Below are 23268 nucleotides of genomic sequence, written 5' to 3'. Positions count from 1 at the left end.
GGTGGGGCGACATACACCATATGTCGGAGACGTTCTCCCATGGGATGTTTTAAATGCAACACTGGTGACCCTAACCCCAAGGCCATCGTAGCTCCCAATAACGGTAGTAATGTACTCGAATGGCCAGTGGACATTGAACGTTGCAAGCTACATCACAAGAAAGTAGGGAAAATTTCTTAAAACAGAGAAGTGTAATGAAAATATACCAGCTTTTACTGAAATAGTTTTAAACAATGTGATCTAGTTTTTTCTTACAAGTGATGAAAGCAAAATCTCAACCTTTATTGTTATGATTTTTTTAATAAAAAATGTAATATATAATCTATTTTATTTCGGATGACAATCGGATAAATGTTGATAACAAGATAGTATATCATTTATTTGTAAAGATTTTAACAATGTGATAGAATTTTAGATCAAGATAATCGGAATACGAAAGAAAAATTCATCTTCTTTTTCCTAATAAATTTGCTACCTGATGTGCATTGTTTCCCCGCGGTATCCTCTGTTCACCTCCGTCCTTGGTGTACTCAATATCGAGGTACATCACTTGGTTGTTTTTTGTCCCCACCCTCACTTTGGTGACACCGTCAAAGACACCGTCGTCGAATTCCATCCCGATGTTACTAGCATCGCCGTACGGTCCTACCTTGTGTGAAGACATTTCTTAAAAGTTTGATGTAAAAAAACCATTTTTGTTTTGTTGAAAGTATAAGAAAATAGGTATTGTAATGAATGAGTCTGGTGGGGATGTATGTGTGGTATATATATCCACAAGTTTTCATTGTTTTTTTTTACTTTTAGTTACCCATACGTTTCAAACATTTGTCATAAAGCACGAACAAGCCAGTGCGCTACACTAAACCCAATTTCGATTTCCACGTTATAGTTTCTTTAAGAAAAGTTCTAGCAACAGAGATTGTTCTTTTTCATACAGGAAAAATGGAAATTTGTTAACAATTTTTTCTTACCTTAGCTTTTTGCTTTTTACACATTAGCTCCAAAACATTTATTGAAAAGCTCGAACGAACGAGTGCTCTTTCACCAAATTAATCCTCTTATGTTTTTTTTTGGACAGGTTTTTTGATTAAGTTTGGATGTGCCTCCTACACATATTTATACTGTAATCTTGACTATGTTATTATATAAATCTTGATAACAAAATTACTCATTAACAAAATTGTGACACGTGTCAATTATATCATTCAGATGTTGACACATGTCAATTCATTATTGATTCTCATATAGAAAACCCTTTAATGAGACCGGAGTTAGAGATAAATCATAAACTTCCCACGAGTGAGACCATTCAAAGAAAAATGTGATTAATAGTCTCAACCGTAGAGTCACACCTTTTAAACAAGATATTTACATTGGACACCTCGGTGTATCTATTTACTTTTATAAATAGTTTTTACTTACAAAAAATATTTACTTTATATTATTTGTTAAATTTTATTTTATTTCAAAAACTCAAAACCCGCACATCGGGCGAGTCCTAATCTAATTATATATATACAAGATCTTAAGCCTATTTTTACTATATGATTATAATAAATAATAATTGCAATTAAATTGCAAATATTTTTCTTATTAATTGCACATATTTTCCTATTGAAATTAGTAATTTAATAGATAACTTTCCAATTAGAATTAGTGATATAATAGATTAATTTTGGTTTTCTATATTTTTCAAAAATTTTAATTGTAATCCTTTTGTTTTTAAGATTTTTTAATTTTCTTATAACGATTAAATAATTTTTTTTCACAGATGTTAAAATATTATGGATATACTTGACACATGTGGAGATTATATGAAATACTAACTTTCAAAACCCAACTTTATATAATAAGATATATATATATATATATATATATATATATATATGACATCTCCAAAAAATAATAACTTGAAAAGGAACTGAATCCAGAAAAAAATCATATTTTCAATAGGCCTTGAATAGCTGTGGATTTTAAAGCTATTTTTGGTTTTAGATTTTTTTTTAAATCTACTTTAATGTCAAGATTATGCAAAAATTGGTTTTCCTAAAAATTAGGAATCAGGTTTTTGTTAGGTTTATTTTTTCAATTTTCAAAAAAAAAACAAAATCTATGTTTTACTAGTTTTTCATTTTTTAATCGTGACTTACATTCTTTTTTCTGTTTTTCTTTTTTAATAGATTATTAACATATAATGTAAAAACCATAAACCAAAATTTAGAATCTAAAAACCAAAAATTAGAATTCAAAAACCACTTAAAAACTTGTAAACATTCATGGCCTAAATTTTTTATTGAAAACACTATAATATATTTCCTAATAATTGATAAAAGCTAGGATACAAAGAAAAATCAATTAGATGAAAATAATAAATAATAATAACCAGAAAAAGCTAAAATACAAAGGAGATTATTACGAACGAATAACACCTCATAATTAACAAGATTTTTATAAACTCTCTAGAAATCATTTAGAATCTTTCATTTATTTACTTTCTATGATTTTTATCCAAAAACACCCCTAATTTAAATATTCCTTACAACACAGCTTTAGACGCCAACAGAGATCGAATTGAACAAGGGCAATACCGGATTCTCGAAGTTATATTCTTATCAATTATTACAGGTTCTCTGTACATTAATCAACAGCTTTCCTAAGAATCCTATATTCGAGACTATTGTAAACAAAGAATTAAAAGACACAAGAATTTAAAAGAATCACTCTCTTTTATTGATCTTTAGGAAACTCTCTCAAAACTTAAAGTTTGTTCTTGTTCTCTCTAAAACCTCTTAAGTTATGCCACACATTGGCATCTTCTTATATAGAGAACTCAAACACCAAAACCTATTCCTATTAGATTTTGTATATTTAGATATCTCTTAAATATAACTTGTCATTATCCTAATCCTTTATAAACCACAATTTGGTAGGATTAGAATTCCTTATGACTCAAGCTTTCTTCAAGCTTAAGTCAACACTCCCTCCTAAACTTGCAGTCAGTCTCCCTCATTTCATTGAACTTAATTCTTCCCAATGCTTTTGTTAGAATATCAGCTTTTTGCTCTTGTCCAGGAACATGTTCCACCTCTATTTGACCATTTTCTACACACTCTCTTATAAAGTGATACCTAGTGTGAATATGCTTGCTTCTACCGTGAAATACCGGATTTTTTGTTAAGGCGATCGCTGACTTGTTGTTGACTCTGATCGCGACTTTCTCACTAGACACACCAATGACTTCTTCGAGTAAGTCTTGAAGCCATATGGCCTGTCGAGTTGCTTCTGTTCCGGCCATGAACTCGGCCTCACAAGATGAAAGTGCCACAATATCTTGTTTCTGCGAGCACCACGAGATAGGACTTCCTCCAAGATAGAAGATGTGACTAGTGGTGCTTCTTCCATCATCGGGATCCACATTGTGACTACTATCACTATAACCGATCAACCTTGGCACCTTAGTAGCAGACCATTTGAAAACGAGGACAAAGTTTGTAGTACCCTACAAATACCGCAACACTTGTTTCATCGCAGCACCATGAGAGACTTTAGGAGTTTACATATACCTGCTTAGTACTCCTACACAATAGGTCAAATCTGGTCGAGTGTGAAGTAGGTAGCGAAGACGTCCAACATTTTTCCTAAAGCTTGTAGAATCAATATCTTCTTCCTCCTCTGCTTTTGCTAATTTCAAACCGGGCTCCATCGGCGTAAGTGTTTGATTGCAGTCTTTCATACCTGCTTGCTCTAGTATCTTCTTAGCATACCGTTGTTGTGTCAACATTATTCCACCCTCAAACTGACACACTTCAATTCCTAAGTAGTATGTTAGTCTTCCAAGATCACTCATATCAAACTTGGTTGCCATCTCTGTTTTGAACTCATTGATCACATGAATGCTTGTTCCTGAGACAAAAAAATCATCTACATACACTGCAACAATGAGTAGATTCTCTTTCACCTCCTAGCGATAGACTGATGGCTCTTTAGAACACTTCTTGAACTGTAACTCAACAAGAATCTGATTTAACTTGTTGTTCCATGCTCTCGGAGCCTACCTTAACCCATATAAAGCCTTGTTGAGTTTATACACCTTGTCTTCGCTCCCTTTTACTTCAAAACCTTCTGGTTGTGTGACGTAAACTGTTTCTTTCAACTCACCATGTAGAAACGCAGCTTTAACATCTAGGTGATGGATCTCCCAACCGTTGGTCGCTGCAAGGTTAAGTAACAATCGTATAGTCTCTATCCTGGCCACTGGAGCAAAGACCTCGTCAAAATCGATCCCATACTGTTGGACGTAACCTTTTGCTACTAACCGAGCCTTGTGTTTATTGATAGTTCCATCCGAGTTTCTCTTGAGTTTAAATATCCATTTTAAACCTATTGGTTTAACTCCAGCTGGTAGGTCTACAAGGTTCCACACTTGATTTTTCTTGATCGATAAGAGCTCATCCTCACATGCACATATCCATTCTTTAATCTCTTTGGCTTCGAAGTAGTTCCTAGGCTCATTATTCAAGCACATGAGCAGAAATTCCCCTTATTCTTCAGCTAACAGCACATAATCCTGTAGGTACTTTGGTTTCATTGTTTGTCTTGTTGTTCGTCTTAACACATGGTCTTGATTTTGACTTTCTTGCTTCTCTGCATCACTAAGAGAAGTTTCAGACTCGTTATCTCCATCGTTTCCTTGATCTTGATCAACATTAACACCATGATCTGCATCAGATTCATCTTCGTCCTCTTGTTGAATGCCTCGGTTCCCAAACTCACCAATCATAACATTGAAACTTCCACTATGTTCTGCATTTTCACTATTAGTGCTCCAATTCCAGCCCTTTGTTTCGTCAAACACTACATCCCTGCTTACAATTATCTTCTGAGTTCGCGGTTCTAGAAGTCTATAGGCCTTAGAACCAGGCTCTGTCCCGAGATGAACTGTGGTCTGTGATCTATCATCTAGCTTTTGGAGATGAGGGTTGTCCACCTTAGCGTATCCAATGCAGCCAAATACTCGGAGGTGATCAATGTTTGGTCTCTTGTTCCGTAATGCCTCGAATGGTGTTTTGTTCTCAAGAGATCTTGTTCCAATTCGGTTTAACAAGTAGGTCGAATGTCTAATGACCTCACCCCATAGATAGTTTGGTACCTGCATGTGCTTCATGATGCTCCTTGTCATCTCTAGCAATGTCCTATTTCTTCTTTCAACAACCCCATTCTGCTGTGGAGTGTATGGAGCGGTAAGATGTCTCTTGATGCCAAACTTTTCACAAAACAAGTTAAACTCATGTGACACAAGCTCTCCGCCTCTATTTGTTCTGAAAGTCTGTATCATTGCCCCTGTTTCTTGTTCCACATGTTGTTTAAACTTCTTAAACTTCTCAAATGCTTCACTCTTTTCCTTGAGTAGGATTGTCCACATGTACCGTGAGTGATCATCTATGAAGACAAATATATATTTGTTGCCAGCAGCGGTGTTTGGTGAGATAGGTCCGCATAAATCACCGTGAATAAGTTCTAACACCGTATCTGCTCTGTATGAAGTGGTTTTTGGGAACACCTTTCGTGTTTGTTTACCAAGTAGGCACGATGAGCACACCTCTGAGCTGACAAGAAACGTGGCAATCCTTGAGTGAGGTTGTTCAGCATCATTGACTTTAGAGTATCAGAGTTTATGTGTCCCAACCTTGCATGCCACATGCTAGAATCACTTATGATTTTAGAGAACAGACATGTAGTGCTTTTGATTCCCATGGTTACCTTGTACAGCCTGTTTCTCGACCTTTCAAACTTGACAAGTAGCTTTCCTTGTCGATCATGCATCGTTAGGTGTTCTCCTCGCATCCTAATGTCACATCCCGCTTCTGCTGCTTGGCCGAGACTGATGATGTTATTCTTAAGATCCGAAATATAGTAAACATCCAACATCCTTCTTGATTTTCCATTGATGTCTGTGAACGATATTGTTCCTTTTCCCTTGATGTCGATTCTCGAATTATCACCAAACCTTACCTTTCCTGTTACGGTCTCATCAATTGAGTCAAAATATCTCTTATCACCTGTCATGTGTTTACTAGCGTCGTTGTCTAGGTACCTCACATTCTCTCCACTTAAGCTTGTTTCGAACTTGCTTGGTTTGCAATGTTTCTCATTCAAGTAAACAACCTCATGTATCATAAGGGCGTCTGCATCTTGAGTATCGTTGTTATTATCAGCTTCTTGGATTTCCTGCAGTTTTAATAGTCGGTCAGGACAGCTTGATGTGTAGTGACCTATCTTGTCACAACGAAAACACATGATTTTCGACAAGTCTCTTCCTCCATTAGACCTTCCACTACCTCTTCCTCTAAAACCAAAACGTCCTCCTCGTCCTCTGTATCGAGAATCTCCACTGTAATCACGGTTTCCTTGAGCTTCCATATTTGTGTACATCAGTTTGCTTTGATCCTCTTGTTCTGCTTCCTCCTCGAAGATTCTTTCTTCGTATGCTTTCATTCGACCAACAATGTCCTCAAAACTAGTTTTGTTAAGGTCAAGGACTTGTTATAAGGATGCTACGATGTGAATATACTTCGACCGAGGAAGGCACTTGAGAAACTTTTTCACGATCTTAGGTTTCTCAATGCTTTCTCCGAGTGCTGCAGCTTTTGATGATATCTCCGACAGTTTTCCAGCTAGATCATCAACTCTGTCTGTATCCTTCATCCTAAGTCGATCAAATTCAGACATTAATGTTTGCAACCCTTGCTTCCTTGACTCGCTCAGCTCCGACGTGCCTTGCTTGAATTGCATCCCACACCTTTTTTGCAGTGTCTAGTTCTCCAACCTGTAGAATGAATGCTTCCGGAATTGATTGGAATAACAGAGCTATCGCCATATTATTCATATCATTGTCATCACTAGGGTCTTCAATGATCGGCCAGACTTTATGTATTTTGAGTAGGATCCGCATCTTCATCGACCAAACCGTGTAGTTTGTGGAGTTCAACATTGGACACTTGAGAGAGGAAGATCCTCCTCCATCGACTGTTTTTGTAGCTTCAACGATTTCTCCCATAGGTTTGATATCTCCCATCGCTCTGATACCAAATATTGTAAACAAAGAATTAAAAGACACAAGAATTTAAAAGAATCACTCTCTTTTATTGATCTTTAGGAAACTCTCTCAAAACCTAAAGCTTGTTCTTGTTCTCTCTAAAACCTCTTAAGTTATGCCACACATTGGCATCTCCTTATATAGAGAACTCAAACACCAAAACCTATTCCTATTAGAGTTTGTATATTTAGATATCTCCTAAATATAACTTGTCATTATCCTAATCCTTTATAAACCACAACTTGGTAGGATTAGGATTCCTTATGACTCAAGTATTCTTCAAGCTTAAGTCAACAGAGACTTGAGTTATCTAACGCATAACTCTGGTTCGATGCGGAATCTCAAAGATGGAAAGAACCTTCAACAACAAATACCTGTGAAGATGACATCTCCTAGTAAATATATCATTACACAACCTATGTAGCAGACGGGACGAGGTACGACAACATTTTATTGCACCTGAAAATTTACAATTTACAACAAGAATGGAGGTTAAATTTCAGTTACCAATACATCCTGAAGCTGTACAAGTTTCCTAATATATGCAACATGTGCTAATAAAAGGTATTTTATATAACCTCACGGTCCTCACCTGTGTTGCAAAAGTGAGATTTTTATGGATTCGATTCTCGAGGCTCTCGCCTCTCTCGCTGTTTCATCCCATTTTCACCCAATATTTCTTGAGCAGCTGCGTTAGCTCTCCCCAAACTGCAACTGCACCGTCATAGAACTCATATGCTTGAGATCAAAACCATCGAAGTAACCTTAGGTCCTTAACTCCTCATGAGTTCAGCTTACGGTGGCATCACCTACTTATACACGCTTTCATTTGGCGAGAACCCATCTTCTATCATTTTCTTAAACAGCGCATCAGCTTCATGAATAAAGCCTTGCCTACAAAATCCCGATATCATTGTGGTGTAGGTAATAACATTAGGCTTCATTCCTTTGGAGAAAAGGCTACAAAATAAATCAAAAGCAGCTTCCACCTTACCAACCTTGCACATCCCTTGAATAATGATAGTGTACGTAACAATACTAATATCCATCTCTCTCTTCCGCATGTATTCGAATATCATCAATGCTTTCCCTACGTTCCCGTTATAACATAGACCATCTAACAAAACGTTGTAGGTCCTAATATCAGGAGGCGCACCACGAGAACCCATCTGACTGAAAATTTCTTGCGCAACATCAGGTCTTCCCACTAGACAATAACCCTGAATAAGAACGGTGTAAGTGATTGCGTTCACAACTAATCCTTTCTGGTACATCTCACAGAAGATTTTGGTCCCGTCCTCTACCCTCTTAGACTTGCAAAACCCATGTATGAGAGTAGTATAAGTCACTTCATTTGGGTAGCAACCATTGCTTTTCATCAAATAAAGCATTCTCCTAGCCTCATCTAGACGACCATACATACAAAGCCCCTTAATCAGTGAACTGTAAGTGAAAACATCAGGATCTATAGACAACCTTATCATCACCTTGTAAAGCTCTTCAGCCTCGTAAAGCTTCCCTACTTTCACAAACGCATAGATCAATGCAGTGAAAGTGATTAAATTAGGTTCAATGTTCCTCTCCATCATATCTCTAAACAGCCAAGCAGCGTCACTCCATCTACCAATCTCGCAAAGACCGCTCACCAGAGCATTGTAGGTAACAACGTTCGGTTGAATCCCATTAGCCCCCATGTGGTTAAAAACCTCCATCGCGTGGTTCACATGTCTGTTTCTACAAAGACAGTGAATCAACGTTGTGTATGTCACAACGTTAGGCCTAAACCCCATTTCCACAATCTCATCAAACAAAGCTATAGCTTCCTCAATCCTCTTCCAATGACAGTAACCATTAACAAGAGAAGTAAACGTGAACAAGTCAGGCTCAATGCCAAGTTTCATCATCTTCCCAAGGAACGACGAAGCACGAAGAGGCTGAGTAGATAGACAAACACAGTTCATAACGATGTTGCAGGTATACAGAACAGGCGAGATTCCCAGAATTCGGATTTGATCGAAGAGAGAGATCACAGCGTCGTACCTTCTCATCTTCGCGATAACGCTGAGTAATCTAGTGAATTCGGAAATTGAAGGAAGAGGACGAGAGTGAACCATACGAGTGAACAAATCAAGAGCCTCGCTAAAGTTAAGATCATCTCTCCAAATCTTTCGGTAATTAGAGAAAGCTCGAATCCAGAAACAGAAAGGAGCGGTTCTGTGGTTACCTATTATATGTAGACGATGATGCTTATGTAGAAGAAACCGTTTGGCTATCGACGCAAACCCAGTCGCGATGGATCTACGCATTCACAATCTATGTCTTCGGAGTCATTTCACTGTATTCAGTTTCCGAACACTCCACAACCAGAGAAGCGGCGGAGATTATTAGCTAGAAGAAGACGTAAACCTAACTAAGCGACGGAGACACGGACACAAACTCGCCGCGTTGCAAGTTCAGTCTCTTTTTAAATCATTTAATTTATTTAATATTTATATTAATTTAATTACATAATTTAACTCTAATGTGTAGTTTAAACTTGATTAACATGTATCATCATCACAATTCACAACAATGTTTACAAGATATAAATTGAGGATTATACACAAAAAAAAAAAAAAGAGTTAAAGACAAAAAGATTCACAAAACACACTATCTGAACAACGGCTTAACACGCCTACCGACATCGAACTGAACTTCAGAAAGACCAGTGATTCCAGCAGTTATCTTCTCACCAATCTTTACAGGTCCTATACCTTCTGGTGTACCTATGTATATACATTCACCAACCTTTAGTCCTATGTTGCAAGTTTTACGGAGTCTCTTGATGATGGGGGAAACAAATGTTTTTACCTGTTAATATGACATCTCCTTTGAAAAGGGTCATTACAGAACTTATGTAGCTGATGAGATATGGGACCTTGAATATCATGTCCTTTGTCCAACCTTTCTGTCTTGTCTCATCATCGACCTGTCACAGAGTGGGAATTTATCAAAAGGAAACAGGGTAGCAGCTTCTTATGATAACACAGAGCATGAGGACTGAGGAGCCAAACCTTTAGCCAAAGTTCCAGGTTATTGGGATCCAGCACCATTGCCTTTGGTAGCTAAAACAAGGTAAAAGAAACCAAAATTTAAGATAAAGAGGCTAAGAGTGTGTTTTGCTATCAGTAGCTAATCTGCTAATGGTTATGTTTGTTACACATATTCGCATATCGACTGGTGATGACAAGCCCTCCAATCTCAATTATATACATTAATCCCAGTGGACGAAATAAGACTTACAACAGATGAGATGACTTACAACAGAGCTGATGGGAGTAAATGTATCCTGTCCTTTAGCAAGCGTACATGGGAGACCAGATGCCTGAAGACGAGAATTAAACACCTCATGATGATACAATATATGCTTAAGTAAAGAATTGCATAAAAACACTGATGAGTGTGAGAACAGGACAAAAATCTAAGATTTTGTTTACAGGAAAAGATGGAGAGAAACATGGAATCAATTGACAAACATATGTTATGATTCCAAACAGGGAAAACTCGACCAAATTATGGCTTACGAGCTTATAAAGACCGTAAAGGACAAGGGAAAGATCAATTAGTAAATGGCAAAGCTTTGAGCATGCAAGAAGATTATTAAAAGTGGGAACTATGTAAGTAAGAAACCCATAAACATACAGTATATTGATACAAAAGACAAACGGTTCTCTACCATGGCAGAAACTTGGAGTTCCCTAGCAGTCATATCAAGAGCAAGCGCATATCCTAGAGAACAAGGAGAAACATAAGCACACACCGTACATACTAAAAAAGGGATAGAAAAATACTAAGATGAAGAATACATACCACAACTAACATCACATACAAACAGGTTAACCTTATTCCGTGATGCACCAATAAGTATATTACCAACTTGTTAAATTTAAAGACTTGATTCTTACATCCACGAGGTTACTTGTAAGTAAAAAAATATACCTCCAATGTAATCCATGGCTAACCGTTCAGGGACATCTCTAGCTTTCTGTCCAATTACTACAGCGAGTTCCACCTCATGGTGAAGTGAATCCAGTGGATGTGGGATCTCTATTGTTCCACCGTTTTCCAGGTACGACGAAGTTGGCTTTAAGAACACAATCGGGTCCTACTTCCAGCAAATCACACAACACAAAACAGAGAGGGTCAAATCAAAATAACACTATGCAGGAAGGAGGACCCCAGTTATGTTCCTTTTACAAACCAACGATCCTAACTAATCAGTTTACGCGGCAACTTTCAATCCTGCTCGATCCAATTTCTCGAAGAAAACAAAAAAAAAATGTGTAGAAGATAAAAAAGTAAAGTTCGTACCTTTGGGAGGGCGTTGCTAATGCCAAGTTCTTTGGCGTGAGAAGCGTAATTGAGTCCAACGCCGACGATCTTTGTTCCCTGTTTGAACAATCTCTGAATCATCGAAGTCGCCATCTTTAGGTCAAACCAACCAAGTCAACAACACACAGTGACTCTTCTTTTTTCCCTCTTCTAAGATTTGTTGTTTCACTGCGTTTACTCGATACAAGACAAAGGGTCTAAGATGAAGATTTTAAAGTTAGTGGCCAAAAGTTGAAACATATTTAAACTATTTGGACCTACGTGCAAATAATTAAGCAGCCGCGTGTTTCACGAATTTAGATAGTAGTAGAATACTTTCTTTTTTTCGGGCTGAGCTGGGCTTTTTCATTAAAGGCCTAAATGGAAACAGAGTTTATTAGGGAGGTTTTTGCTAGTGCATCAGCTTCTCTATTTTCTTTTCTATAGACATAGCAAAAATTATAAAAGAGAAAGGAAGATGATAGAATCAGGATATCTTGGAGAATCCCATGGAGCTTCTTCTGCGGAGTCACCAATTTTATGGCTTTGATAAGTTGAGTTGAATCAGAAGCTAGAGATATTTTTGTGAAGCGAAGCCTTGATGCATGTTTGAGAGCGTGGAGAGCAGCCAATCCTTCGGCCATTAGAGGCGATCTAACATGGTCTGCTTTGCTTGAGTTTACAAGGTGGTAGTTCGATCTGCGATTGGAGAATACCCATCCTAGTCCAGCTAATTTCGATGTCCCATCCCACGCTGCGTCTGACTTGCACAGTACTACGTCAGATTCAAGGGGTTTGAGCACTTGTTTGTTTCGAGCTGATTGGGGATATGTCGAGGTTATTTGTGCCTCCTGCCATTCTCGAGCTAAGGTAATTGCCTGAAGAATCGTTTCGCTTGGTGTCGCATGTTTTTTGTTGAAAACTTGACTATTCCGTTCCGTTCAGATCTTCCACATAATTCAGGGGTGAAGCAGTCCGGTGCCAATTCCAATCGGTGGTAGACAAATACTGTGATGGAGAAATTCCAGCTGTGCTCTGGTCGTGGTGAATTGATCCGGATCCATCTGCTCCTTGAAAGGCGTTTTGTACCATAACTGTCTCGCAAAGATGCAGGTGAAAAAGAGATGGTTAGTGGTTTCAACATCGCCACAGAAAGGGCAGCGAGCTTCCAGGTTGATATTTCTGCTTCTGAGTTGGTCTCCCACTGGTAATGCTCTTTCATCATTTTCCACATGAAGAACTTTATTTTTGGTGAGACCAATAATTTCCAAATATGTGAGTTCCAGTTGAAATCTTTGTTTATGTCTTGTTGCAGGGAGGAGTCTTGGTTCCTTGTTACGCTTTCGTAGTACCCAGATTTGGCAGAGTATAATCCTGAGTTTGTGGAGAGCCAAGCAAATTCATCATTTCCACCAAGTTTGCTCAGTTTGATCTCCAGGATCTGCTCCAGATAGTTTGGCAGTGTTTGCTGAATTTTCTCTTTGTCCCAATCCAACATGGCAAGCGAGATAAGGTGAAAAACTGTAAGATTCCTAGTCGTTTATGTAGCTGGTCCCATTGGGGTGAGTGGAGAGGTAAGAGAGATTCATGGATCTTCCCAGAGATGAGTAGTAGTCCCATCTCCAATTACCCTTCCCAACTGGCCCTTGAGCAGGTCATTTCCAATGCATATTCCTCTCCATCTGTGCGATGTGTTTGCCGGAGCCACACTATCTAGGAAGGAGTTTGTATGACAGTATTTTCCCAAAAGAACCTTTGCCAGCAAACAGTTTGAGTTTGTTAGGATTCTCCAGCTGATCTTTCCAAGAAGGGCATCATTGAATTGTTGTAAATCTTTGAACCCTAAGCCTCCTTCTCCTTTGGATTGTGTTAGTTTCTTCCAGGAAACCCAACATGTTTTCTTCTTTTCCATACTAGAGTCCCACCAGAATCGTGTAAGTACTGATTGAATTCTTTTGTGTAGGAAGGAGGGGAGCTTGAAGCAGGTCATCGAGTATGTTGGCATTGCAGCCAATACTGATTTCAACAATGTGGTCTTACCCGCGGTGGATAGGACCTTGAAGACCAGCTGCGGGCTCATTGTCTGATTCGATCCACTATTGCTGTGAAAATGTCTTTCTTTTTTCTGCCAAAAAGTCCAGGGAGTCCTAGATATTTTCCCAATCCTCCTTCCTTCTGGATCCCTAATTGTTCTTTGATATTGTTTTTGATTTCAGGGGACATCTTTGCTGAGAAGGTGATGGCTGATTTTGATGCATTTATCGTTTGGCCCGACGCTTCTTCATATTTCCTCAAGATTTCAGTCATAGTGGAGCAATTTTGTTGGTCAGCCTTGCAGAAGAACATTGTATCGTCAGCAAAGAGGAGGTGAGTGATTCTTGGGCTATTCTTTCCAACTTTGATCCAGTTGAGCATTTTTGCAGAGTCCTGTTAGGACTTCACTGCTTAGAATAAACAAATATGGGGAGAGTGGGTCGCCTTGCCGGATTCCTCTTTGAGGTTGGATCAGCCCCTGAGCAGAGCCATTCAGCAGATATGAGTAGCTAACTGTAGTCACTAATTGAATGATCCAGTTTATCCAAGTTCGGTGAAAACCCAGTCTCTCTAGGACATCAACTAGGAATCCCCATTCTATTCTATCATATGTTTTACTCATATCAGTTTTAACTGCCATATAACATCTCTTTTTTGTTTTAGTGGAATGGAGGTAATGGAGTACCTCATGGGTGATGAGGACATTATCAGAGATTGCTCTTTGTGGCACAAAGGCAGACTGATTCTCAGACACGATGCTATGGAGAATAGGTTGAAGTCTTTTGGTAAGGATCTTTGCTATTATCTTGTAGTATACAAAGCATAATGATATTGGCCTGTAATCTGAAATCGTCTTTGGGCTTTGGATTTTTGGTATCAGCCTAACATGTATGTTGTTGATCCTTTGTGGTAGGACTCCTGATGTGAAGAACTGTTGTATCTCTTGGGATAGCTGAGGTCCCACTGTTTGCCAGTTGGATTGGAAGAAGCAAGCTGAGAAGCCATCAGGCCTCGGAGCCTTATCAGGATGAACGGAGAAGCAGGCTGCTTTAATCTCCTCTGTTGAAGGTAAGGCTATTAGTTTATCATTCATCTCCTCTGAAATACAATGATGTGGATTACCATGACATGGATTTTTCAAGAAAACTGATTGCTTACCATTTTTATAATCACTTTCATATAAACAAAGCAAGTAGAAACAAAAATGTTGTTTTTTATATTAAACTTTAATTTGATCTACGAGACTGACCTTATCAAATAATTAAACCTGTGAAGATATGTTAAGGATCAGATCTATTTAAAAAAAATGAACAAAAACATATACATAGATACAAATCTTAATCAAAAAGAAAAAACATGAAAAAACTTGAAAATTTTATATTATCAATGAAGATTAATATTTTCAGATATCAAGATTCTCATTTCTATAAAAAAGATAATATTATTTCAGGGCAGATAAGCTTCTACAAAGAGTTTTTTACATGGTAAAAATATAGGCAAATGCTATGGCTGGACTTGGAATTTATTGTTGAAAGGGATTCAGTCCAATAAGTGTTGGGCTTTCTAAGCCCAAGTCAAGTCCCATTAGTATGATATTGTCCGCTTTAGGCCGAGATGGCAAAGTCCGCACGGATTTGTTATTGTGTTCCTTCCCAAAATGCCTCATACTAAGTAGGTTTGGACTTGACTTATATATTAGAAATTTATTTTCTAATCTTCCGATGTGGGACGTTGGTTTGTACCCAACAATATCAGAGCCCAATGGTTTAAGTCCTGGTGGACCTAGAAAAGTGGATACAGACATGCCTCTTGTTAACCCAAGTAATGGGGGCCCAAGAAGGGATTTATTATCGGTCCAAGTGGGATCAGTTCGAGATGGAGTTATCATCTCGAGGAGGCATGTTAATATCCCACATGTGGTCTTTGGTTTGAAGGGGAGATTGTTGGGATACAATCCAAGTCCCACATCTGAAGTTTGATAAAAATTATCATTAATATATAAATAGTTAGGGTCAATATACTAATAGTCAATTGATTTTTAGTTAGAAGCCCAATAATAAACCCAAATTTGACAATAAGGAGATGTATCGACCTCTTAATCAACCAAATCATATATATTTAGTATGTTTATAAATGAAACAACAACAATAACACTCATCAATAGACCATGCATGGATGGTCGGTATAATCTTTACATTTGTACTAGCAATCAAGAGTATATCCATAATCCATCAGTCAACAATTTACTTTGAAGTAAATCAATTAAGATTAATTCTTTGGGTCAACTATTTAGTTTAAAGTAAAAATTTTAAATTTAGGATAAAATTCTTCAACTAAAGATTTGTCAAATCGGTGAAAATAGATAAGTTATCTATAATATATAATGATATTTAGAAACTATCATAAAATGCCACAAGAAACCACTTAATTTTGACAAAAAGAAAATCAAACTTTTAAAAATCTTCACTCCTAAATCTTATTATAATCCTTCTTAGTCAAATTTTATTACCACATGGTTATTTAAATATGGATCTTTTATAAGAAAAAAAATATTATTGCAACTTTTTTTTTTTCTGACAGTAGAAGTATATATATGTTTCACATGATCGACAGATTTCTTGTCCTCGCGATATTACAGCCGTTCAAATCTTTATTAAATCACTGTTTTCAATTCAAGTCGAGCATTGAAAACTTAGATTATAAGAAAAAAAGAATCGTTCAACCTGAAAAGTGGAAAGTGTAGAATAAGGTACGCACGATTCTACTTTTATCCTAATCTAATTATTCACATGCTACACGAGCCCTTTTAGTTTAACATTAGTGTTCTGTTCGTTTTGCTGTCTGAAAGAGAATTTAAAATTTATTACTAATACTTTACCAAAAAAAACTCACATATATATCTTCTCTTTCGTATGTGGACAGATAAACACAAAGTCGCCTCCTTATAATTTGCTATATCTCTCTATCTCTCTCTCATCCTCTTTAGTCTTTCTCTATCTGCCTTCTTCAGAAACCCATCCCCCCCAATATGGCAGACTTAAGTTTCTACGTTGGAGTCATAGGTAACATCACCATCTTCTTTGCACGTGTTTTAGTCTATCATCATCCTCATCAAGGATGATCACATATTAATTCACATGGCCATGATCAAATTATCTTATATTATAAACTGATCATTAATTTAACTATATGATGATCGATGCAGGAAATATTATATCGGTGCTTGTCTTCCTCTCCCCTGTGTGAGTTATAATTTATCTCGTCACTCTTATCTTAATTCTCAATATGGGTTTTTGATTTAAAATCTAGCTATAACAATTGATTGAGTTACAAGAAAAAGGGAAAATTAAAATTTCATTATGATGATTTGATGAATATAGGGAGACGTTTTGGAAGATAGTGAAAGGGAGGTCGACGAAAGAGTACGAGTGTTTGCCGTACATTTGCACGTTGATGAGTTCTTCGTTATGGACATATTACGGGATAGTGACACCTGGTGAATACTTGGTTTCTACAGTCAATGGCTTTGGTGCTCTTGCTGAGTCCATCTACGTTCTCATTTTCCTCTTCTTTGTCCCCAAATCCAGATTCGTAAGTTTATCTTTCGACCTATACAAAGAGTTTTAGTTTGCATTTTATATCTGATAAAGAGATCTTACATATGATGTGGTTTTATATGGTAAAAGTTGGTTGAATGCATTTTTCATTTGATGGACAGATAAGGGATTACATTGGTCTGACTCAGATTCAGATCTGATTAGCAGATTTTTTATTGATTATGATGACGTTCTTAGTCAATAATTTCATTTCTAAATTATGTCTACTTGCTATATATAATATCAATAAACTAGGATTATGTTCCACTTTAATTTATGACTAATTTGATCTCTTTCAATTCTAATTTTTTTGTTCAGTTGAAAACAGTTTTAGTCGTTCTAGCTCTGAACGTGTGTTTCCCTGTAATCGCGATTTTGGGAACAAGAACAGCGTTTGGAGATGCAAACTCGCGTTCTACTTCAATGGGTTTCATATGTGCAACTCTCAACATTATCATGTATGGTTCTCCTCTTTCCGTTATTGTAAGTCTCTACTCTCTCTTCTTAATTTATTTTTATCACACTAATTATTACCGAGTATTTTAGTTAATTACATAATTAATGATCATCTACCTAACCAAAAAAAAAAAAAGAAGATTTTATATAAGATGGATTGTCAGGAAAAAAAAGAAATGAGATATGAGTCAAAGTGTTAGATACGTGTTGGTATGGATAAAAAAGACAAAATATATGCAAATACTGGATTTCAGAGGAGATAGGATTATTGCATACCAAACCAAACGACTAAATTTCAAAAAAAAAAAAAAAAAAACTAAAACTATTGTTTTTTTGTATTTAATCTGAGGGTCCAAGGGCTGTTGCTTCATTTGGCTACCCTAGGACCGGTCTTGGGCTGTCGTATATTTTAAGTGTTATATTATCATTCAGCAATAATCGAGCCAACCACCGTACCACAGCTAAAAAGAGAGACATGAAATTGTATGGAGAGTGTTTTTCAGCACGTGTTCATAACTCCCCTAAAAATATCAATGTCTACTGTATCTAATCTATTATCATTATTAGATGGACATTTCGATGTATACACGTAATTAATGTCGTCGTTTTAATCTACAATCAATTTGATCATTGACCCGATCAGAAAACGGTGGTGACGACGAGGAGTGTTCAGTTTATGCCATTTTGGCTGTCGTTTTTCCTCTCTCTGAATGGTGCGATTTGGGGTGTCTACGCTTTACTCCTACACGATATTTTTCTACTAGTAAGTAATAAGTATCATTGTTGTTTTGATGTCAACTTTATAATAGGGAAATAGAGATTTTTTGTATGATCGTAGAGTTAAACTGGTTTTTATTTTGTGTGTGTAGGTGCCAAATGGAATGGGATTCTTGCTTGGGACAATGCAACTCCTAATTTATGCGTATTATTACAGAAATGCCAAACCAAATGTAGAAGATCATGAAGAAGGCCTCATACCAAGCCAACCTCTCCTCTCTTAACCAGTTTATCTTTTAATCCATAAAAATAACTAAAACGAATACAAAAAAAAACAATTTTAATTCTTCACAAACAAAATAAAAATTTTCATTTCATTTTTTTTTGTTTTTTAGGGTTGAGTATTAGTTTTGATGGCATCCTATTAACAAATCTCTTTATTTGTTTATTTTGTATTACCGTCGGGTGTGCGTACATGCATGTGTGACTGTAATAGTCTGATTCAGTTTATGTTACAACACAATCAATGATTCAAAACTATTGGTCACAAGCAACAAGCTTATGTATTAGTCTTATATGATCAAATTAATATATAAATCATTGGCAAAAAGTTTTGGTTATGCAACAAAGCGATAGGTAACATAACGACCAGAGGTTTCACTCAGACGTGTGATCTTCACGACTTCTCCAAGTTTTAGTCCAAAGTATCTTGCGATTGGATCGGTGACATGAATCTTTGGAAGCTATATAACAACAATACCGAAGAGTTCCAAACTTTAATTACACAAAACTAACAACAACAATACTTCTTTTTATGTGCGGAAAAAAACTATACAAACCTGGTTCTCTTTCACTGTGTATCTCTCCAGGAAAGTTTTCTTCTCATCAGTAGTAAGAGCTTGATGCTCAGGAACAAAAACATGGTTGTTTACGTTCACTAGCAATTCCCCTTCCTAAGCCAACAATACTCAATGGTCAAGAGAACAAAAACCAAAAAGTGTTTTTTTTTTAATTCTTTTTTTTTTAAATTACCTGGAAAACTTCAATATGAAATTTTGGATAGATTGCACTAATAGAACGCTGAGCAAAGAGGGAAAAATCCTTTATATCTTGCACCACCAAAATTGCTCTGAAAACATTATCCGATTTCAACTTGTTCGTGTACTTCTTCACCTCCGCAACTCCAACTTTGGACTCATTAGGGAAGAAAATATAGAGCTATATATGTACACAACGATGCTTTGTATCAGTTTTGTTCTATGCAAATGCCAATAAACCAAATTTTCCATCCACAAGCATCTTATTTTAAGGTATAAACATATTTTAGAAACATTAATTATGAATACATATATGTACCTTCTCATTGTCATCGTTTTTCTTAGCTTTGAGAGTATTTAGAGCCTTCCTTTCAAAATCGTCGCCATATTTCTCAATAAACTCTCCTAGGGACATCGTAATTTCCGAATCCTCGATAGAATAGCCACGATCTTTGAGCATCTGCATCAATGTCCTCTGGACTAGGTACAGTTTTTTAATCTCTTCGTCCGTTAGTGCCATATTCTCACCCATTTATTACACTGCTTTGTTACGTTCAGCTATTAGTTTCTCACAGGAAAATCAATATGCAAAACAAATGATGATCTAAGAGGGAGGAGAGAATCACGTACGAAATATGCAAAAAATAGCAAAGGAGATGGATGTTTTTTAAGCGGCTGCGAAACCCTAAGAATATTTTACAACCAATTTATATATATATATAAAAAGGTAAAACGAAAGTAAACTTGACATTTTTTCTGGAGAATTAATTATCAGGGTTATTATTATTATTTTTTATAGTTAATATCGGTTTGAAGTCCAATTTAAAAATTTGGAAACATGCCCTCATTTCTTCCTCCTAATCTAAATACGAAAACTCTAGATGCCAAAAAAAAAAAAAAAACATCTCTAAGTAATTACTTTGAGAAAAAGGGAAAAATTCTCCCAGTAATGAGGCTAATAGATTTGGGTAAACATAAAAAAAAAAAAAGCCAGAGCAATTGGTGTACCACTTTTTTTTTAAGATTTGTATTTCTCTATTGGTCACATGAAGTTTTTTTAAATGTTTCGTTCCTAAGCTATATGTTTCAACTTGGTCCCCAACCTTTTTTTTGTTGTTGAAAAACAGTCGACCTTTTTTTGTTGTTGAAAAACAGTCGACCCAAGAACTTTTGAGACGTGTAGAAGTGAATAAATTATATATATCACTATCATGTATATTAGGCTCAAGCCAGTGGCGGATCTAGAAAAAAAATTTAGCCGGAGCAAATTTTAATTGAAATGGAAAATTTTTTTTATAAGAATTCAAGTTTTTTGGTGAAAAATATAACTCAAATTTTATTTAAGAAAGACAACCCATTTAAAAAAAATGGTTAATTTTTTAAGTAACACAATGCTATTAAAAGTATACGGGTTGAAATATTAGTAAAATAAATAGACAAATTGGACTTTTAACTTGGTTTTGTATAGATTGGAAAACGTATTTGATGTCAAAAACGTGTGAATATAGATAAACCTGAGTAACAGGGGCATAATTCAAAACTGTTATAAAATAATATTAGTCTAAAAAAATTTGATAGTAGCAACTGCCCCTCCCTACTCTAACGTGGATCCGCCCTTGGGCTCAGTTACGATGATTTATTCCAGGCCTCATATCATGATATGTATTTGTAGTTGTACGTACGTACGTTTTTACAGTTAACTCCTTGTATAGTTAAGTCATCCGACTCACCCAATATATCTCATTAAATACCACTAATAATAATTTTAATTATCTTTTTACATATTATATTGTTATGCCCAATTGCCCACTCACCCAATCATGCATTCATTTAATGTTAAATATATATTTAATATTTTCGACAATAGGGATTATATAGAAAACGGAAAATATTTATTACATTTCATTACAGCATTATGCATGCAACACCTGAAAACAGAAGTTACAAGAGCTTTTATTTTAAAGACTGAGACATAAACTTGACCTTATTGATGCATGCATACGCAAACAAACGTCGATGGTCATGACACAAAACACAAAACAGAAGGGAAATACACGGTATTCCAACATAAAGTATATAGTACTTTATGTTTGGAATTAGTTAATTTGTGGGGACAAATCCAGCTGGGACGATAGGGGCTATGTTGAGGATACCAGAGACGAGGCTGCCGACGAGGTTTAACGGGGATACGAGTTGTCCGGTGGAAGGGAGGGTGGCGTTGCAGCTGGCGCGAGGGGTTGGGACGACGAGACGGCAGCCGCTGAGGATTGCGGGAATCGAAAGTGCGTTTGTAGAAAGCATGAATATTCCGGCAACGTTAGTAGTCGTTTCCGATACGACTGTGTTTTGGCTTCCGCACTGGAGCTGGACGATCGCATCTGTTAATTAGGTTGCAGCATTATATTAGTACATATATGTGCATGTACATGCATGTCAACAAAGAGAGATCATATTATATTCTGTGAATATTCATTAAGATGATAAAATATAATTTCGTTAACTTATCTTAGTCCGTACGAATAGGTATAGGTATAAGTCTCTAGGTTAAGAATGGAAAACTTACTAACGAAAGCCAGAGTGGAAGTGCCATTGAGAGGGGCGCCATTGACAGTGCAAGATAGAACCCCAGTGACAAGGGGGACATTGACAAGATTAAGTAACTGAGCCTTAGCCATTGGAGACACCACAATGAGACACAACAAGACTAATGAGAAGGTAACGTGTTTGTTTTTGATAATTGCCATCTTTTTTTTGGATTACTATAGACAATTGTATATGAAACTATAGAGTAGAGAGCAAATATGTTTTTGTGTTGCTTTGTGTTTGGATGTGATAAACTACTGTCTTATGCCGCTCTATTTATAGAACAACTTTTGTAGATCTCTCCCCTCCTATTTACTTTGCTCTTATGTTATTTATAATATGATAGGCGTTTACTTTTTTATATATACACTTATAAAAAAAGAGAAATCAAGTGAAAACGTATCCATATATAGAGTTTAATAGCTAGTGAACCCGGATCCTAGAATGTAATTACAATTGTGTTTAAAAACATTCTATTTTATGTAAAATTAATTTTTCCCTGCACATGGTTTATATCATTTAAGACCATTAGATTTGGGAAAACAACAACTTTTGGGTATTCCATAATATTTCACCAAGGAATCTTGTGCTCAGATACCAAAATAACCATACCATAATCGATAACTTGAAGAATTCTCCATACCGTGAGGAATGTTTTTGAAGTTAAGTCTAAAAGAAATGAGGTCGCACCCTTTGATAAGGCACAAGGTGATTAAAGAGATGGCTTGAGAAAGAAAGACACGATTTTGAACTACACTTTTAACTTTAAATATACCTTAAAAGTTAAATCTATCCTAAAAGTTTTGGTTCAAGAAAACGATACATTGAATCCTTAAATAAAATGACACCCAAATCTTAGTAAGGGGGTCTCCTATAGTTTTTTGATTTCTTTTCCTCATATTTTGTTTGTATATATAAATTATTTAAAAAAATCAACCTTATACAAGTAGACTCTTAATAAAAAGCAAATCCACCAGCCATCTTAGCTTATGTAATAGACTGGTCCATATGGAATCTTTTCTTTTATTCTTCGACTTTGATCAAGTTGTACATATATTAGTCGTATCTCGATCAAGTTGCCGTAGGTAATATGTAATTTATCAATAATTGTTTGATAGGCATTACAAATCCTAAAGAAAGTTGCTCGGAAGTTTTGACAACAAAATAAATTAATAATGACTAATTAAGAACCTCATTGTAAATGGTAAAAATGGGACATGACTTTGGAAACCTGAGGTTTTGATCACTGTAAAGGATGTAAGTATATTTCTAAACCTGTTATCGCTTCTGGTTGTGAGGCCAGATTAAGATTTATTTGACATTTAAAAGTAGATGTGTTAGCGTTGTAATGTCAGGCTTAGTTGAGTTATTATGAATCTTTTTTTTTTTTTTTTTTTTT

At 36.2% G+C, this 23268-nt stretch overlaps 5 protein-coding genes across 6 annotated transcripts; 1 reads left to right on the top strand and 4 right to left on the bottom strand.

Moving 5' to 3' along the window:
* LOC104781557 (putative pentatricopeptide repeat-containing protein At3g16710, mitochondrial) lies at nucleotides 7123-9533 on the bottom strand. 2 transcript variants are annotated; one of them, XM_010506268.2, is made up of 2 exons: nucleotides 7689-9533; nucleotides 7123-7555 (listed from the first exon to the last, which is right to left on the bottom strand). In XM_010506268.2, exon 1 carries the CDS (start codon nucleotides 9400-9402, stop codon nucleotides 7906-7908), a length of 1497 nt encoding a protein of 498 aa, XP_010504570.1. In that variant the 5' UTR covers nucleotides 9403-9533; the 3' UTR covers nucleotides 7123-7555; nucleotides 7689-7905. The 2 variants fall into 2 exon arrangements, with proteins under 2 accessions (XP_010504570.1, XP_010504593.1); XM_010506291.2 differs by lacking the exon at nucleotides 7123-7555 and having other exon boundaries at nucleotides 7886-7990; nucleotides 8095-9533.
* Nucleotides 9607-11644, bottom strand: LOC104781547 (acylpyruvase FAHD1, mitochondrial). The gene is made up of 7 exons (XM_010506257.2): nucleotides 11447-11644; nucleotides 11075-11240; nucleotides 10812-10864; nucleotides 10398-10460; nucleotides 10150-10200; nucleotides 9947-10064; nucleotides 9607-9861 (listed from the first exon to the last, which is right to left on the bottom strand). The coding sequence occupies exons 1-7, from the start codon at nucleotides 11558-11560 to the stop codon at nucleotides 9746-9748; spliced, it is 681 nt and encodes a 226-aa protein (XP_010504559.1). The 5' UTR covers nucleotides 11561-11644; the 3' UTR covers nucleotides 9607-9745.
* Nucleotides 16395-18626, top strand: LOC104781538 (bidirectional sugar transporter SWEET16-like). Its single transcript, XM_010506244.2, has 6 exons — nucleotides 16395-16542; nucleotides 16686-16722; nucleotides 16861-17071; nucleotides 17395-17559; nucleotides 18176-18295; nucleotides 18402-18626. Exons 1-6 carry the CDS (start codon nucleotides 16509-16511, stop codon nucleotides 18531-18533), a joined length of 699 nt encoding a protein of 232 aa, XP_010504546.1. The 5' UTR covers nucleotides 16395-16508; the 3' UTR covers nucleotides 18534-18626.
* LOC104705093 (DNA-directed RNA polymerases II and IV subunit 5A-like) lies at nucleotides 18867-19806 on the bottom strand. The gene is made up of 4 exons (XM_019245585.1): nucleotides 19606-19806; nucleotides 19282-19467; nucleotides 19089-19202; nucleotides 18867-18992 (listed from the first exon to the last, which is right to left on the bottom strand). Exons 1-4 carry the CDS (start codon nucleotides 19804-19806, stop codon nucleotides 18867-18869), a joined length of 627 nt encoding a protein of 208 aa, XP_019101130.1.
* On the bottom strand, nucleotides 21157-22132 carry LOC104781531 (phylloplanin-like). The gene is made up of 2 exons (XM_010506233.2): nucleotides 21850-22132; nucleotides 21157-21664 (listed from the first exon to the last, which is right to left on the bottom strand). The coding sequence occupies exons 1-2, from the start codon at nucleotides 22028-22030 to the stop codon at nucleotides 21387-21389; spliced, it is 459 nt and encodes a 152-aa protein (XP_010504535.1). The 5' UTR covers nucleotides 22031-22132; the 3' UTR covers nucleotides 21157-21386.

This window comes from Camelina sativa, chromosome 1 (genome assembly GCF_000633955.1).
Source record: "Camelina sativa cultivar DH55 chromosome 1, Cs, whole genome shotgun sequence".
Taxonomy (NCBI): domain Eukaryota; kingdom Viridiplantae; phylum Streptophyta; class Magnoliopsida; order Brassicales; family Brassicaceae; genus Camelina; species Camelina sativa.
This window is presented reverse-complemented; position numbering and strand designations above follow the sequence as displayed.